We start from the raw sequence: 16,349 nt of genomic DNA on the forward strand, positions 1-16,349 counted from the left end.
AAAATATCCTACCAAAATAATTGACATACAACTAATATATATAAGAAAAATAAATCATCCTACTTGCTCCGCAAGTAAAGTAGATAAAATTCCTAATAATTAATTAATGAACCAAGATAGCCCACTAACTAATTAACACAACTTTGAAAGCCTAAGGGCCCATAACTACTACTAAGAAAATAATAAAAATATTATTAAAAACTCACTTGTAAAACCCCCACTTTAAAAGTAAGATAAAGCCAAGAGAATACCTAAATAAAGCAATAAAGATAGTTATAAGAATGGGGACTCGATTCACATCAATAGTAAAAGCATAGCTTTTGACACGAAATATTATGATCTAACAGTCTAATCAACAATATAGAAAGAAAAAAAATAGGTGGTTGTGATGTTATTTAACAATGAATTTCTTTTCATTTGCTATTTGCTGATTGCCTCATTGGTAAAAAGTTATCAACGACGATGCGCAATTAATAATCTAACATAACGAAGTCAATCTAGAACATGTTAAAATAATGTACACAGTCTACAACTCTACATACTCTGGATCATAGTAAATGAAATTTAAGATATTAGGATTAGTATATTCCTATGAAAATATCTACTGAAGTGACACTTGTAATTGTCTTATTCATTTATCCTGAAGTAGGAGTTAGGACATGTTATGCAGCATGCGTAGCGTTTGGATTCGATATTCTAATGTTAATGCGCTGTTGTGCATGCACTATACTATATGGTCCTTAAACAGTGAAGAGGGCAACACTTATGTACCTACAATTTACATGTGAAGCTACTTTTGAAAAACAAAATACCAAATTGAAGGAAACATCTACAAAATGCTGATTATTCATCAGTGACTGATGTACAGATTAAATGGGACCATTTTAGTGAAGATGCGGAGTAGTCTTTCTGCAGCACGCATGTGTAGTGTGTAGTGTGTAGTGTGTAGTGTGTAGTGTGTAGTGTTTGGGCCTGCCTCATCCCTTCTGGTCCTGCGACTCGAGACAAATGCCCTGTTTGTTATTTGGAGAGTTGCTAGCCTTTAACTGTCTCCAAACTACAATCTCCCAAACACTTGCTACGCACTTCAATTATTAGAGATTAAGCAAAAATTCAAATTTACACTTCATATGTAACAAAAATGTGTCAATTGTGCGAGAGAAAAAATTGATGCCATTTGATGAAGCTATAAGAGGACCAAAATAAATGGTCTAAAGTAGAGTACATCTTTATTCAACTTAAACATTCATTACATATTACATTTTGCAAATGTCATACAAAACGTTACAAAGCATAAGCATTTACGCACAACACCCTCGACTTAATCTAGCCTCTTTGAAGCAAGTTCTTGAACCAATAAGCAGACATCTTTGGATATCTTTTAAGGTCTTTGTAATCAACATACACTATACCAAATCGTGAAGTATAACCCAATCTCCATTCGAAATTGTCGACTAATGACCAGGCGAAATAGCCAACAACGTTTGCTCCCTCATCAATGGCCTTTTTAAGTGCAAGCAAGTAGCTTCTATAGTAATGAATTCTTTTCGTATCGTGCAATCCTTTTGGAAGAGTCACATTACCTGGGTCATCCATACCTGCAGTTCAAACACATATGTAATTATTTTATCGACTGCTTCTCAACTTCTTATACAAAAAATGTTGTTCAATTATACTCGTAACATAAGTTGAAGAAACAATTATGAGTAACTTCGGAGTAGATAAATAACAGGGCTTATTATTACCATTCTCAGACAGAATGACTGTGGGATTGCCATATTGCTCCTTTATGTAGTTAATCGCCTTATAAATACCCCATGGTACCTCATAAAGCCAGTATGAGTTTTCCTACAAAAATAAAGAAAAAACAATTGTTGTATATGATTGCGCCTAGCATTATGGATTGTGTACACATACAGAGTTGCAGATAATTACCTTGGGACCAATTTGGACACCATTTTTACTAACTGCAGCAATCACCAACATGAAACAATTATGTAACGAAAATATATACTAGTAGAAAAAGAACATCAAAATAGCTATAATAATTATCATACAATTAAATCCAGCATGCCAGTCTTCTTGGTAGCCCGGCGTCTTTGGCTTGCTTAGTTGATTATACATGTAATAAGCTGTATACTGGTTGATTCCCACGAAGTCCATCGACCCCTTAACCATCTTCACCTCTTCTGGTGTGAATTTCGGTAGCCTATCTCCCACTATATCTTGCATTGTTCTTGGATATTCTCCATACACAATCGGATGTATAAACCTATACATGTATTTTACGAAATTGAGCTACTTTTTGTAAGACTAATATACACAAATTAAAACAATAAGGAAAAGGATTTTACCATCCAATATGAAAGTCGCGTGCTCGTTGAGCTGCATAATTGTCCTGCTTTCCTCTTGTAAGCGGTTCATACCACACAAAATCAAGCAGAATACCAATTCTTCCCTTTTGTTTCGCCTACAACACGAAATAAGACAATTGAGGCTTCCAGTATGTTGTACTATCTATGCTACATTGCCTACATACCCAAACCACCAGCATTACCAGCCATCTAACAAGTGCAAAAATACTTACTAGATATTTTTCCCGGTATCTTTGAACTGCAGCAGCATGAGATAAAATCAAATTGTGAGCTGCAATATATGGCTCTGTACCTGAATTCCCCTCAGTACAGTTACCATATTCTTTGGAACATCTTCCTGGAGCAAAAAAACCGTTATCATACCCTAGCGCGGCCACAACTCTAGGCTCGTTGAAGGTCATCCAATTCTTCACTCTGTCTCCATATGTCTTAAAACAGAAATCTGCATAGTCAGCAAAATCTTTCCTGCATGTACAAAGACAAGCATGGAACATAACATCAATTTTTCATTGTACTATAGCTCATTAAACCGTTTATTTCAGAACAATGAACACGCTAAAATCGTTACATACACAACTCTCCGGTTAAGCAAACCCAGGTATCTCTTCTCGAGGGCAAGAGGGAGATCGTAATGATAAAGATTTGCGTACGGAGTTATGCCTACATACAACGAAGATCATGAAACTCTAGTTTAGTACCTTGATAAATATTTGATCAGAGACGCCACGAATATAATATAAACGTACCTCGCTTAATCAAATAATCGATTAGTCTGTTATAATATGCTACTCCCTTCCAGTTCACTTCTCCGGTACCATCTACGTTGGATCATGAATCAAAAGATTGTTAGTTATTCCATAACGCAAAAATAATAAACTTTATTTATTAAGATTAATAGAACATTTTTGTACTCACTTGGAAAAATACGTGACCATGAGATTGAGAAACGGTATGCATCCATGTTAAGGTTTGCCATTATATCGATATCTTCCTGCGCGCAATAGAGAAATATTTTAATTAGCTGAATTGCTGATTTGATTACATTATTTTTTAAAAAAACTAAAGGCTAATTAATCAACTAGAAATATTTTTCACTGCACCGTGAGAATTGTTAATACTCGTGTAAATGAACTTATTAGTACTTATTTAAAATCAAGAGCATTGTTGGTAACAATGTAGTGTCAATGGATAACTTAGCCAATACATATATATAAGAACAATATGTTAATTTGCTTTAAAGTAGATTATATGAATATATCGAAAATTCTTAAAGGTAAAAGTTATGTAACCAGAGTATAGATATCAATAGGATTCATAATAAGAATGGTCCACTCACACTCACACTCACACTCACACAGTCACACTCATAAAATTAAGTAGACAAATAAAAATGAAAAAAAAAAAAAAAAATCGTTTTCCTTTTTTGTTCTAACCCGATAAAAAATTTAATTAAAAAAAACTTGCGAAAAAAGTGACTAGAATAAATATTTGACTTGAAACCTTTCACGTGAATTTTTAAAGAATCAACATCAAAGATTAAATACAAATTTGACTACATTTTCTTTTGACAAATGCCAATAATAAGGGCAAACACCAATGGCCCATATTTTCGAGCTTCAACAGCTTATTTTTGGATCGTGTTTACTACAGTACTTTTACTCCGTTATTATTTCAAAGTGTCTCATTTAATTTTGTACGTTTTCGCACAGTTTACCTACTCCACGTTAATTTGTTGTATGAGATTTTGTTACCAAATAGAATCATCTCAATGTTTTTGAAGATTTACTATGTTTAATTGATACTTTGTATATTATTGATAATTTAATACACTATTTTTTAAGGAATGCATGATATCTTTTATACTTTATGTTTTTAGCTCCTTATTAACTACGTAGTATCTTTCTTTTTTTTAGCTCGTTATTATCTATCTTTAGGATTGTATTTGCATACTTTATTTTCTCAAATTTAATATAAACACCATATATGATCATATGAGGTGGTGGATAGAGCCATAGAGGATAGGGATTAAGATAATTTAGATAATAATTGTAATAAAATCATGATTACACTTAATTAGGGAGATAGAACCAATGTGATCTTTAGTTTCCAACTAAATATATATGTTTCTTAAAAATTTATTGTATCCATAATTATTGCTGATAATTCAATATACTTTTAAATGATTATTACATAAAATTACTCCCATTGTTATTTAGACTCCATGTACACATAACTTACATTTTCATATTAACATGTTACATGTGTATGTGTATAGTACATACCAATTACAAAAATATTTTTTTAATAGGATCCAATCAGCCAATTTAGTACTCTGTACTGAGTAGTTAATTTATTTAATTTACCACCTAACCGACATTATACAACGCAGTAAAACCAAGAAAATTATACTTACATCTAAATATCTAATAATAACAACGTTGGGCGTTTATGGGCACCCGTGTTATTAGTTCCTTAACTTGTTATGTATGGAAATGGAATGAAGTCCATTTCTCCATGACGTGGTGAGAAATGAGAATCATGAACAACATCGGTCCAAAAAACAACTGTACACTTAGCTTACTCAAATCTTTTTTATGGCAGCATTTTTTTTTAATGTCCTTTTTGTATAATCTTAAGGACAGCTGAGCTGAACATGTGGATGCAAATTATTCCGTAATTTAGCTGATTAAATTACTATAAATTTGTAATTTAAACATTAAATCAAATCCCGCCTGCATTATTATATTAGGAGTTATTGATGGATGACATTGCATTGGTGCTCGCCTCGTAACATTAACATGAAAAACAGAAAGGGCGAGGGGTCAAGACTTAAGAGCAACATTCACATGCAGCAATAACTGACCTTGTACCGATGATATTGGTCCACTGTAACCTCAGCAGTTGCATTATTAGCCACAATTCCTGTTTATTTCCACATACAACGAACAACGTTATTTCATAAATGATTGACTAATTGATGATACACTACTTTCATTGTCGACAAAATATAAACCCATAACAATTGCAAAGTATGTACGTACACGTATTAATTTTAAACCAAAGGACTAATAGATAGTAATAGACTAAATGGCGAACAAGGAAATAAACGTACCGGGTTTTTTGATGAATTCATCCCAAATGCTGGGGCCACGGCCATCCTTATGAGCCATGCCTTCAACTTGGTACGCAGACGTCGCGGTACCGAAAACAAATCCCTTAGGGAAGCTCTTTCTGCTTAACCCACCGGTGTCAAATTTTGTAGCGAGTGTAAGTGTTGCGAGGAGACTAAGAAGTGAACATAATAATAATGAGAAATTTATCATTGTAAAAGAATGATGTTATTTTAGTGTCGGCTAAGGTTTGAATAATTGTAGGCAAAGAAGTGGGCAATTTATAGGACTTGTTGAAAGAGTTCAAAAAGATATTGTGCTTTAATGCGTGTGCCAATAATGGACAGAAGAGCTTCGCTAAGATTTTTTTGGGCCAAATCTGATTTTGGTCCCACCCACAATATTACATGGACGAGATCATTGCTAAACCATGCTTCATCATGCATGCCTCACCTACTCTTTATTCTACTCTGATAGGCTGTTTGAAGGGTGCGAATGAGAATATATGCGGGATAAGAGGGTGAAATAAGAATACAGATTATAAATATCGTTTAAAACAATAGTGTGCATAATAAGGAAATAATCATGTTATCTTTGTTTGGTATGAGTTGGATGTAAGCTGAGAATAATTGGCACTTGATTGTATATCTTTATTAATTCTCTCCTTTTTGCAAGGCGTAATCTATATGTATGTGTTATTTTTGGTAGAATAAAGAGGAATTTAATCTCTATTTATATCCCATCACACTATCCTTAATACGGAATATTATATTTATCCTGTTAATCTTTTGTTTGGTTTGAAATTAGAATTGTGATTGGGATGAAAAAAAAACAAGGAACACTCACTATAACGTGCATTGTTATTCAAAATCTAAGTTGCTGAAATTAAGTTGGATAATAGAGAGGATATAAGTAAGCTTTAATATTCCTTCAAAATCTTGTACTTTGTATCTTTTTTATTTCTTGACAAGATTGTACTTTGTACATTAACTAAGGGATTTCGGTTATTAAAAAAGGAACAGATGGATTAAGAAAGAATCATAAATGAAACTACATATAAACGCGTTAAGTGGTGTTACAACAAAATGGAAGCAATGAAAAATTGCCTCTTACTAGGAATTTCATCTTGAAATTGGAACAGGATTCAACACAATCTAATAGGTCATATGTATAGCACATGGATTCCTATTAACATCTCAATGTGCTAGAACCGTCTCCCTCAATTTATGGGAGTTGATTCAAGTTACTAACATTGGCGCTCCTTTTTGAGCCCACACAACAATGGAGGAAACATCTAGTTTATGTACAAGCTTTGGACTAATGTGTGTCGCAGAGTTTGTACAGCTTCACTCAAGTCAAAAGCTGAAATGGAGATGGTATGGAAGGACAATAAATTAAGGAAGATTACTAAATCAAAACTTAAATATGGAAAGAATTGGAGAATTTTATTGCACCTTTGACTCGTGTAAGTCAAAACAACTAGCTAGGCACGTCAACTGCAAATTGCTTCGACTGCTAGTCTTTTCATAAAATTTGGACATGGATCTCCTCCAAAAAGCTCAGGTTCAACTGTTATAGCACAACCTGCCTGACCAATACATTCCTGTCACAAAAAGAGAAGATACTAGTATTAGTTAAGTGAAGATAAATGTTTTCATAGGTTTGTCACAAACCAGCATAACTTGGGGAGAAAAAGATTGGAATTTAAAGAAGGAAAGCAAGATTCTCCAACTCGGATGATGGCTCGATAAAGATGGCCAAGATAGCATTTTTGTAAAAAAGTAGCTACTCCAGTGTAAGCTTACCCTTTGAAAAATATCATAGGACTTGTGCGCATGACAGCTTCCTTGTTTGAAGTTTCCACAAGATCCTTCAGGCGTCCCAAAACTGGCAAACTTAATCGATGAAATCTTCTGCCCAGGAGTACACCATAGGTGGGCCTTTGGCCGCAATGGTTTGTCAATCCTCCCAGAAGATTTCAAATGCCAGTTCACAAGGTTTGGTTGCCACTCATTCATTTCAGAACATATACTGCTTGTTTCTTTTTTCATTAAAGAAATCCAGTTTGGATCTCCGCCCATTTCTTCAAATACTACCATCAAATTACCTGCTGGCTTCAGCCAAGATCGAGGAACGTGATACCTGGAAGAAAAAAAAAAATCCTATGAGTCTAACATAGCATTATTTTACGAGATTATTTGAATATTTTAAGAGGTTTACTCACCATCTCTGAGAAGCATCTCCACAGTAGCTTAAGCATTTCTTCTCGGTAAAATAGCCTGCATAGCTACAATCGCTGCATGAACCTTTTGCTATATAAGCAGGCCAGTAACGTCCAATGTTCTGTCCGTTAATCCATACTTGACCCTTACCCATGCCACCCATATCTAATGCAAGGGGTTCATTACCAGGTGGAGCATTGAAAGTCGTCTGAGAGCATTAAACAAAATAACATCACTCATGCTGTATTGTCATTACTGAAGTATTCATGAAAGTCGTCAAAGGTTTGAATACTCACTTTATACCATGTAAGCGGTTGCCTCTGAGCAAGAAATTTTCCCTCAACCCACTCAACATTGTTGGCACCATTGAGGGAATTAAGACTCAAAGATTCACCTTTCATTCCAATCTGATAGAAGGCCATTAGAATTAGAAAAATTAAATAAAAGAAACAACAAAAGGGTAAACTCGTACAGCAAGAGGATTAACCTTGTACGACCATTTCTGCCATGTCAAGTCTCTCCTCCCCTCATTCAGACCATTTAAAGAAACAGGACCGAGAATACCAGTATTGAATCGCTCATAATGTGGGCCAACATTCTGAACACAAAAACAGAACATGGAGTGTTAATCAACAATATAGAGACTATATCATGGAAAGCATAAATGTAATCGACATATTTCTGTGCATGTGTAAGACAATTATGACCAATGAGCACAAGCAACAGAGAACACACTGGTAGCCCGACAGCAACGCTTAGTAGTGCAATCTTGTTAATTCCAGGCCTCAAATTCACACCTTCACTAAAGGTTATCTTAGGATTTTCAAGACTTCCATAGGCAGTACCTGCCACAAAATGGAAACAATGAATGTTCAGCAAATTACCCTAAGAAACATCAACTGTCAACTACAAGTGGACAAGGCTTGCAATTGTATTAGTTTGTTGCATACAGCTGACTGCATATTGCACATGTATGATTCCGTCTTCTCTGCCATGATTCCTTAAAAGGATTGGAACAATGCCGTAATAGTATGGTAGGAGTATATTGATATGATATGGTAATTAACTAACATCAATGATGACTATGACTAATGGTCAGAGCATATAGGAGTAGAGAGTGATTGAACCCTCTGTCATGATTCCTTAAAAGGATTGGAACAATGCCGTAATAGTATGGTAGGAGTATATTGATATGATATGGTGATTAACTGACATAAATGATGACTAATGGTCAGAGCATAAAGGAATAGAGAGTGATTGAACCCTCCACATACTTGTTGTTTCTGTCCATGAAATAAGATTCTATAATCGTATGATGTGCTATGGTAATTGACATTGGATATATAATATGAAAGAAGTTTCTTACCAGCTAGTTGACCATTGATGTAAACATGCAAAGCATGCCCAGCTGACATCACAGTAAGAACGGGTGACTTTCCACCCTTCAAAAATCCTTCGTTGTGGCCAATTTTGACACTGTCAGGATAATTCATAAGTAAGAGACATATCTAATAATGACTGCAGAAATTTCAACAAAAACATAAAAGTTTAGAGTGCAAATGTACTTACTCAGTCATATACCACAAGTAGTCAGTCATATCTCTAGTGGTATTAATTTGTTCCACCAGCCCCATCATTGTAAAGGCACTGTCATCAGTTGAAGCTGTCTCATCGTTATATGATTGCCAAGAAAAGTGTTGATAAACCGGAGTGAACTTCATTTGTGCACTCTGTGCTCCAATCTGCAACAAGATAATAAATTTGAATGCCGTGGCATGATATGCATATACAAGTAATACACTTGTAAGTAAACAGTAATCTTAATATGATAGCTTTTGAACAACTTTTTCATCCCCATCCTTTCAATTTTTGTCTAAACTAAGTTAAAGAAACTTTTCTCACCCTTGCAGTGTTGAAGACAGTGTTCTTGCAATCAGGAAGAATGCTTATTGACCAAGGAGGCAAGTTGTAGTGATTATTCCCATATGCCACCTTTGCATAAGATTTTGCGTTATAATTGGCAAGGAATGCAGCACAAGCTCCAGATTTTGACTTAAATTCATGAGCCTGCATGAATAATCAATGGGGAGGAAAGTTATTACAAAGTGTTACACTAAAAAGGGATATTATCAAGTGTGAACAGCAGGTGAATAGAAAGCTAACCTCTTGGCTGCTCCCTAACCGGATCACTGTTGGATCACTGGAAACTAAAGCTGGCTCACAAAGTTTTATTGCTCTGTGCAAATCCTTTAAATGACCCCATTTTGGCTGTTGTAATAATCCTAAAAATATGAAGAAAAGTTACTGTTTAGCAATTTCTCTGAACAGCAGGTTTAAAACATCAGAAAAGGCCCATAATTTCAAGCAAAGGCGCTTGTTTGTAATTGCACCTCATCTTACCCTTAAAAGTATCAAGGATAAAATTGATCACTCATATCATTCGATAAGTCAATAGAACAAGCAAAATCATGTCATTATCCTATAGAGAGTTAAATGCTTATATGCATATTCCTATAACTGTAAGCATAGACTAGCACATGAAAATCCAATTGTTGACATCCACAACTACCTCGATTACCTAGACATCTATTATGCGTTTGCATCTTATAATTCATATTAATACACATGATGCAAGATTGGAAGGAGATACAATATTAGACAGAAAAGAACATTACTAGAACGTGAGTCACTGTAATTGATTAGCATATACTGGTATTCAATTTGCAAAAAGAATTATTTTGGAGCTAGATTGACTCAGGGAATACTAGCACCCTTTTGTCTCTACGTATACATAGAAAAAGTAATGTTACTGATTTACTGGGAATATACTCTTCCATTCATTCAGGTCAATTAGTCTAATTTTTACAGAGCACATTCTGTAAGATGAATAGAAAGGCATACCAAATTCATCTAGAGGAGCATCATAGTCATAGCTCGTAGCAATAAAAGGACCACCAGCAGTTCGGCCAAAGTTCGTACCACCATGATACTGAATAAAAAGTATTGAATCATATGCAAAGAAAACAGAAGGATATGAAAGTTTTCAGCTGGTAAACAGCAAAATAAATTAGCTCACCATATAATAATTGACAAAAGATCCTCCTTTCTGTATGAATCTAGCAACGGCAAATGCCAAGTCCTCAGCTGGTCTCTTAGGAACTGGACCTCCGAATTCCGTATACCTGAAAGCAAAATGAAAATGTACTTGTAAAATATATGTTATGAAGCTTATTCATTAACATTTTGAATGTGTTATAAATATCAAGTATCTCACCATCCTGTCCAAGCCTCTGTCCACATTTTTGGTTTATAAGCCTTGTTTGGAGTGAAGTAATCGCAGTAGAAGCCATTGCAAGTGTTAATCTGCAATAGACATGCAGGTTAAGCTATAGAAACAAGTATCATAATAATAAAATAAAAATAAAAAAAAAAAAAAAAAAAAGTCAACATGCTAGCCCTAGATACTGTCATCAACCTAAGCGTGTTATATAATCATGACTAGGGTATATAAATATGATTAAAAATGAAAGTAGTTTGAACATTGAAGTATCCAATACTAAGAAAACAAAATTCATATTCTATTTTACTCACTTTCATATTATCAAGATCAGACAGGATAATAAACAATACGAGGAAAGGTCCAATTTACAAGAGTCATTAATTTGTTGTCATAATACTCAATGCATCCAAACAAAATTATGTAGACAACAAGCCTAAGGACTGATAAAATATTGGAATGAACCGAGTTAAGCCCATGTGCAATGCCACATAAATAATAACAGCATTTTCAGGCAGCACAAGGAGACAACTACGACAGTGAAGTAGCAACCACAATATCAGCAGCCTTAAGAGGCACCAAAAACGATTAAATTAGGAAGCTCTCTAATTATATGTACAAAACAATCATTCAAAGTTAAAAAAAGTTTCGAAAGTTCTTACGACAGGGTCTGGAGCATCGTCTTGCTTACACATGACCCATGGGACTCCAGTAGTTAAACCCAAAGCCATTTTGGCTGCCCAATCAGTGTAAGCTCTTCCAGGAGCACCGAGTTCATTCTCCATTGGTCCATATTCATTTTCAATCTGCCACGAACATTCGATACAAAGAAGTTAAGCTCGATTTCGATTCAAACAGTCTCGAGTTCACAAGCATCCCGAATCAAGTAAACTGATAACAGAATGAAAGTGAAAAACCAATATAGATACAAATATATTGTATATACCTGTGACAGAATAACTGGACCGCCTTGTGTCTCAAATAATCTTTCAGCTTTCATCATGTTTACAATCTTCTCTGTGAATCTTTGCATTTCAGCCTTAATAAAAACAATGTAATGATATTATAATCAAACTTACTAAACAATTAATCAAAATAATAACACAAACATTGCAATTAATTACAATGAGTCTTAGCTAACCTTAAAAGGCCCATTATCTGTTCTGAAATTTATGCCTGGAACATACTTCAGCCAAACAGGAAACCCCCTAAAAAAGAAAAATTAAATTAAATTAAATACCGAAAGACATAGTAGAAGAATATTGAAGGAATAAAATATCTTCCTTAGACAAAATCTTTAACAGTAAAAAAAGAACAGAAAAAGGTAAAAGGGTAACAAGAAATTACCCAAAGTTCCACTCAGCACAAACATAAGGTCCAATCCTCAAATGAGCATAAAGACCAGCTTGGTGAATTAACTTGATGAATTTCACCAAGTCATACCTATCTTCAAAGTAGTACTGAAAAACACACAATTATACTGAATCTTAGTGGAACGGACTCAAATGGAAAGTGAGTCGAATTTTATGTAAACATGTTAAACACTAATTTAATAACAAGAGGATTAAAATTTTACAGTATTTTTTTTTTTTTTTTTTTTTTTTTTTTTTTTTTTTTTTTAACCTTTCCTTGTTCAGGTTCATGACCATTCCAGAAAACATAGGTTTGTATTACATCTAACCCGCCTTCTTTAGCCTTCTGAATAAGATCTGGCCACATCTGCAAAAATTATAAAAATAAGATTAAATCAAAAACCCATTCCAGATATTCAGCAAAAACAAATACCCAAAATGTAGAAATCACCAAAAATAGAAACTTTTTAACAAAAAAAACCCAGAAAAATATCTAACCTCAGGAGTACTTCTGGGATAGTGAATAGACCCAGAAATAAGAATTTTTCTTTGTCCATTAATGATGATAGCTTTATGATCATACCCAACACTTGCATTTACAACTGATAACAAATTTGAGACCAAAAATGCCCAGAAAATACAGAGCATGAACTTTAAAAATGAGGTATTTTTAATGCCCTGCATTTTTAATTACAAATTTTATTAAATTTTCTTGCTTAAGTTGAGCAAGAGTGACACAAAGTTGTGAATTTTGGCAATTTCTTTTGTGTTTTTATGGGATCACTTTATTCGATGCTTGTTTAGAGAGAGAAAGTGGTGTATGAAAAAGAGTGAGACACTAGTCTATGAAACACAGCTGTGAATGTTTTTTTCTCTCTGCTTTTTTTTTTCTGCCTTTTCCTTTTTTTTTTTTTTTGGGATTTTAAAATAAATTGTTTGATTTGGGAAAAATCAAATTTGTTGTGAAGTTTGATAATTGAGGAAAGTTTGCAGGTGCTTTTATACACTCATGGGGTGCAAGACTGTAGAAAAATGTGAAATTGGGAATTTTTTTACTTTTGGGTCCCAGATTTTGGCCATACTTCTATGCGGAGAATCATCCAATTATAGAATTTATTTCTATTGCTTTTTCGTTATTTAAAACATTAATCATTTTTAATAATTTTGAAAAATAATGGCGGTAAAGAAAACAGAATGGGATTTGTTAAGATTGTTCTAATCTTCTTTTAATGAATTTACAAAAACACATTATTTTGTATCTTTTCTTTAGATAACAACCACTACTAATCTCAACCACCAAAGATCTATTGATCTAGTTAGCACACCACTGTAAATCGAAGTCAAAGTAAACCCAAAACTAGCAACAACGGAACTTTTGATACACAAGTAATAAAGAGACGCTAAGAAATATTCCAAGTATTGTACGAAATCAATGATCATGAACTTGCATGTGAACCTCAACCATGCAACTTTAATTTCCTACTGGTACTAATTAGTTGAATAGGGTACCCTTCAATCTGTTAGGTAATTAGATGCGAGTAGAAGGTGCATTATTGATGATGATGATGATAATAAGAAAATTGCCAATGCGTCGAGTGTGGCATGTAACACTTTTTTTTGTTTGTTAGTAAATCATTTGCATTTGTTTTGGTTGATTAATTAGGCAATAATCGCCGTTGTCAAGGGTTTTGGGCACTTTTGGCCATCACTAATCTTCGTTGGTTATAAGTCTCCATGATTTACATGAACTTAAGGCCTGTTCTCTTACGTTGAAATTCAGTTCAGTTCAGTTCAGTTCAGCTCCTAATTTCCTTCTTTTATAAAATATTCATTTCATTTCAGTTCAGTTCAGTTCAGCTGAGTTCAGTTCAGTTCAGTTCAGTCAATGAGAACAGGCCCTTAGACAATACAGGTGTAAAGTATACTACTTAGTACCTTATTTATTAGTATATTTTTTTATCTTTTCATTTTATAATTGTTCTTTCTTTATATTCATTTAATCCCAAATACCCCTTTTAACCTTTAACAGACGTAGTATAATGAGACAAGTATAATATAAAACTACTTTAAAATTAAGGTTTTTATTGGATTATAATAAAGTTAGGGTCTGTTCTCTTCAGCTTATTTTCAGTTCAGTTCAACTCCAATAAGTTCAGTTCAGTTCAGTTCTTAATTTCCTTCTCTCGTAAAATATTCAGTTCAGCTTAATTCAGTCAATCAAAACAGACCCTTAGATTATGGTAATTCGATCATCAAACAAACATAAAGGATCAATTGTACAATTATCATTATGTCCGAATTAATTAGGTACATAATTGAGGACCAAAATCACCAATATGCATATATTCTAGAAAAGTGGACGAAAATCCACTAAAGAAAGTAGAATAATACCATGAATTCAATCATCACTTAATCCCCAAAATTAAAAATGCTTGTACGCTACCACTTCCATACTTTATTTTGATCTTTTTTGTTATAGCGAATGAGAATCTGCCTCCTTACCAAATAGGCAAATAACAAACGTTATTAACATTATATTGTGGGAAGTTAATAAGTTATGGTGCCACTTTTTGACATACAAGTTTTATTTTGGACGGTCCAATGTCCTAAAGTTGTTCTTGTTCCCATTGTTGGTCAACATACTAGTGAACGACAGTACCGTGGCTCAATTACTAGGATCATCAGTTTTCATGTTTTTAATCTTTAATTAATTACTACTCCTAAGTACTCCAATTAATACTCCTTACATGGTACACTACTGTATTATAGTTCAATATGACGTTAATGTTGTCTAGATAGGATTTAAATATGCAATCTCAATTATTAGCACTACATGCCTTACTACTAAGGGCTTAGTCTGATTAACTGAAATGAGATGAGCTGAACTGAACTAAATAGAGATGAAATGAATTGTTTATGAGAGAAGGAAATTAGGAGCTGAACTGAAATGAATTGTTTATGAGAGAGGAAAATTAGGAGTTGAACTGAACTGAATAGCTGAAATGAATTGTTTATGAGAGAAGGAAATTAGGAGCTGAACTGAATAAAGCTAAAATGAATTATTTATGAGAGAAGGAAATTAGGAGCTCAACTGAATTGAACTGAATAGTGCTGAAATGAATTGTTTATGAGAGAAGGAAATTAGGAGCTGAACTGAATAAAGCTAAAATGAATTATTTATGAGAGAAGGAAATTAGGAGCTCAACTGAATTGAACTGAATAGTGCTGAAATGAATTGTTTATGAGAGAAGGAAAATAGAAGCTGAAGTGAACTGAACTAAATAGAGATGAAATGAACTGTTTATGAGAGAAGGAAATTAGGATTTAAAGTGAATTGAATTGAACTGAAATTAAGCCGAAGAGAACAGGCCCTAAGTTATGTACTACGAAGTATTGTACGAAGTATATTTTAGGTTCTTCTTTTTATAACAAACTATCAATATGTAAAGAATGGCAATATAATATATATTAAATTACGAGTATGTAATAGAAAATCGAGTCATGAATTAACGTATAAATGCAACTTCCATGTAATGACTCAGGACATAATTTGAACCCAACTACTGTTTTGTAATTAGAAGTAAAAAAATATAGAGGATATATATTATGACAACAAATATAACACACCACGACACCAAGTATATGATGATGACTCTAAAACATTATCATAATAATTGTAAAAGATGTATTATTCCCACTGTACTAATTTCCATCTTTACATAATTTGCAAGTATCAATATCATCTCCAGTTGTCATGCAATTGACCCTCCCATAAAGTTGTAAGCAAGACTCACGAGCTAATCAAATCAAAACCTTTTCAGTTAATGTATAAATTAATTAAACTTATTGATTATGATCTTATCTATATGCATACAGTATCTATGTTTGATTAACTATAGCTATCATGCATGTACCTTGGCTAGTAGTTGGCTACCGGCTACTATTAATTAGCAACTACCACTCTGTGACTTGTGGTTATCGGTATCAATCAGTATACAATATATTACGACCGA

At 33.6% G+C, this 16,349-nt stretch overlaps 2 protein-coding genes across 4 annotated transcripts; both read right to left on the bottom strand.

The window, feature by feature from the left end:
• Positions 1–1,150: 1,150 nt before the first annotated feature.
• LOC145569930 (beta-glucosidase 44-like) lies at positions 1,151–5,736 on the bottom strand. The gene is made up of 11 exons (XM_081628897.1): positions 5,488–5,736; positions 5,239–5,297; positions 3,291–3,366; positions 3,122–3,193; positions 2,948–3,035; positions 2,588–2,840; positions 2,355–2,470; positions 2,058–2,272; positions 1,936–1,967; positions 1,746–1,848; positions 1,151–1,598 (listed from the first exon to the last, which is right to left on the bottom strand). Exons 1-11 carry the CDS (start codon positions 5,696–5,698, stop codon positions 1,327–1,329), a joined length of 1,497 nt encoding a protein of 498 aa, XP_081485023.1. The 5' UTR covers positions 5,699–5,736; the 3' UTR covers positions 1,151–1,326.
• A 776-nt stretch (positions 5,737–6,512) lies between these two features.
• LOC145569929 (beta-galactosidase 1-like) lies at positions 6,513–13,321 on the bottom strand. Of its 3 annotated transcripts, XM_081628894.1 has the most exons (20): positions 12,835–13,320; positions 12,608–12,703; positions 12,332–12,444; positions 12,126–12,192; positions 11,931–12,023; positions 11,647–11,790; positions 10,982–11,070; positions 10,784–10,889; positions 10,609–10,696; positions 9,871–9,989; positions 9,610–9,774; positions 9,277–9,449; positions 9,074–9,183; positions 8,443–8,552; positions 8,195–8,305; positions 8,004–8,114; positions 7,710–7,915; positions 7,291–7,627; positions 6,940–7,088; positions 6,513–6,847 (listed from the first exon to the last, which is right to left on the bottom strand). In XM_081628894.1, exons 1-19 carry the CDS (start codon positions 13,018–13,020, stop codon positions 6,978–6,980), a joined length of 2,535 nt encoding a protein of 844 aa, XP_081485020.1. In that variant the 5' UTR covers positions 13,021–13,320; the 3' UTR covers positions 6,513–6,847; positions 6,940–6,977. The 3 variants fall into 3 exon arrangements, with proteins under 3 accessions (XP_081485020.1, XP_081485021.1, XP_081485022.1); XM_081628895.1 differs by having other exon boundaries at positions 6,513–7,088; positions 12,835–13,321; XM_081628896.1 differs by lacking the exons at positions 12,608–12,703; positions 12,835–13,320 and adding an exon at positions 12,561–12,578.
• Positions 13,322–16,349: the final 3,028 nt, after the last annotated feature.

The sequence above is a fragment of the Chenopodium album genome, chromosome 12 (genome assembly GCF_948465745.1).
Source record: "Chenopodium album chromosome 12, dcCheAlbu1.1, whole genome shotgun sequence".
In the NCBI taxonomy this organism is placed as follows: Eukaryota; Viridiplantae; Streptophyta; class Magnoliopsida; order Caryophyllales; family Amaranthaceae; genus Chenopodium; species Chenopodium album.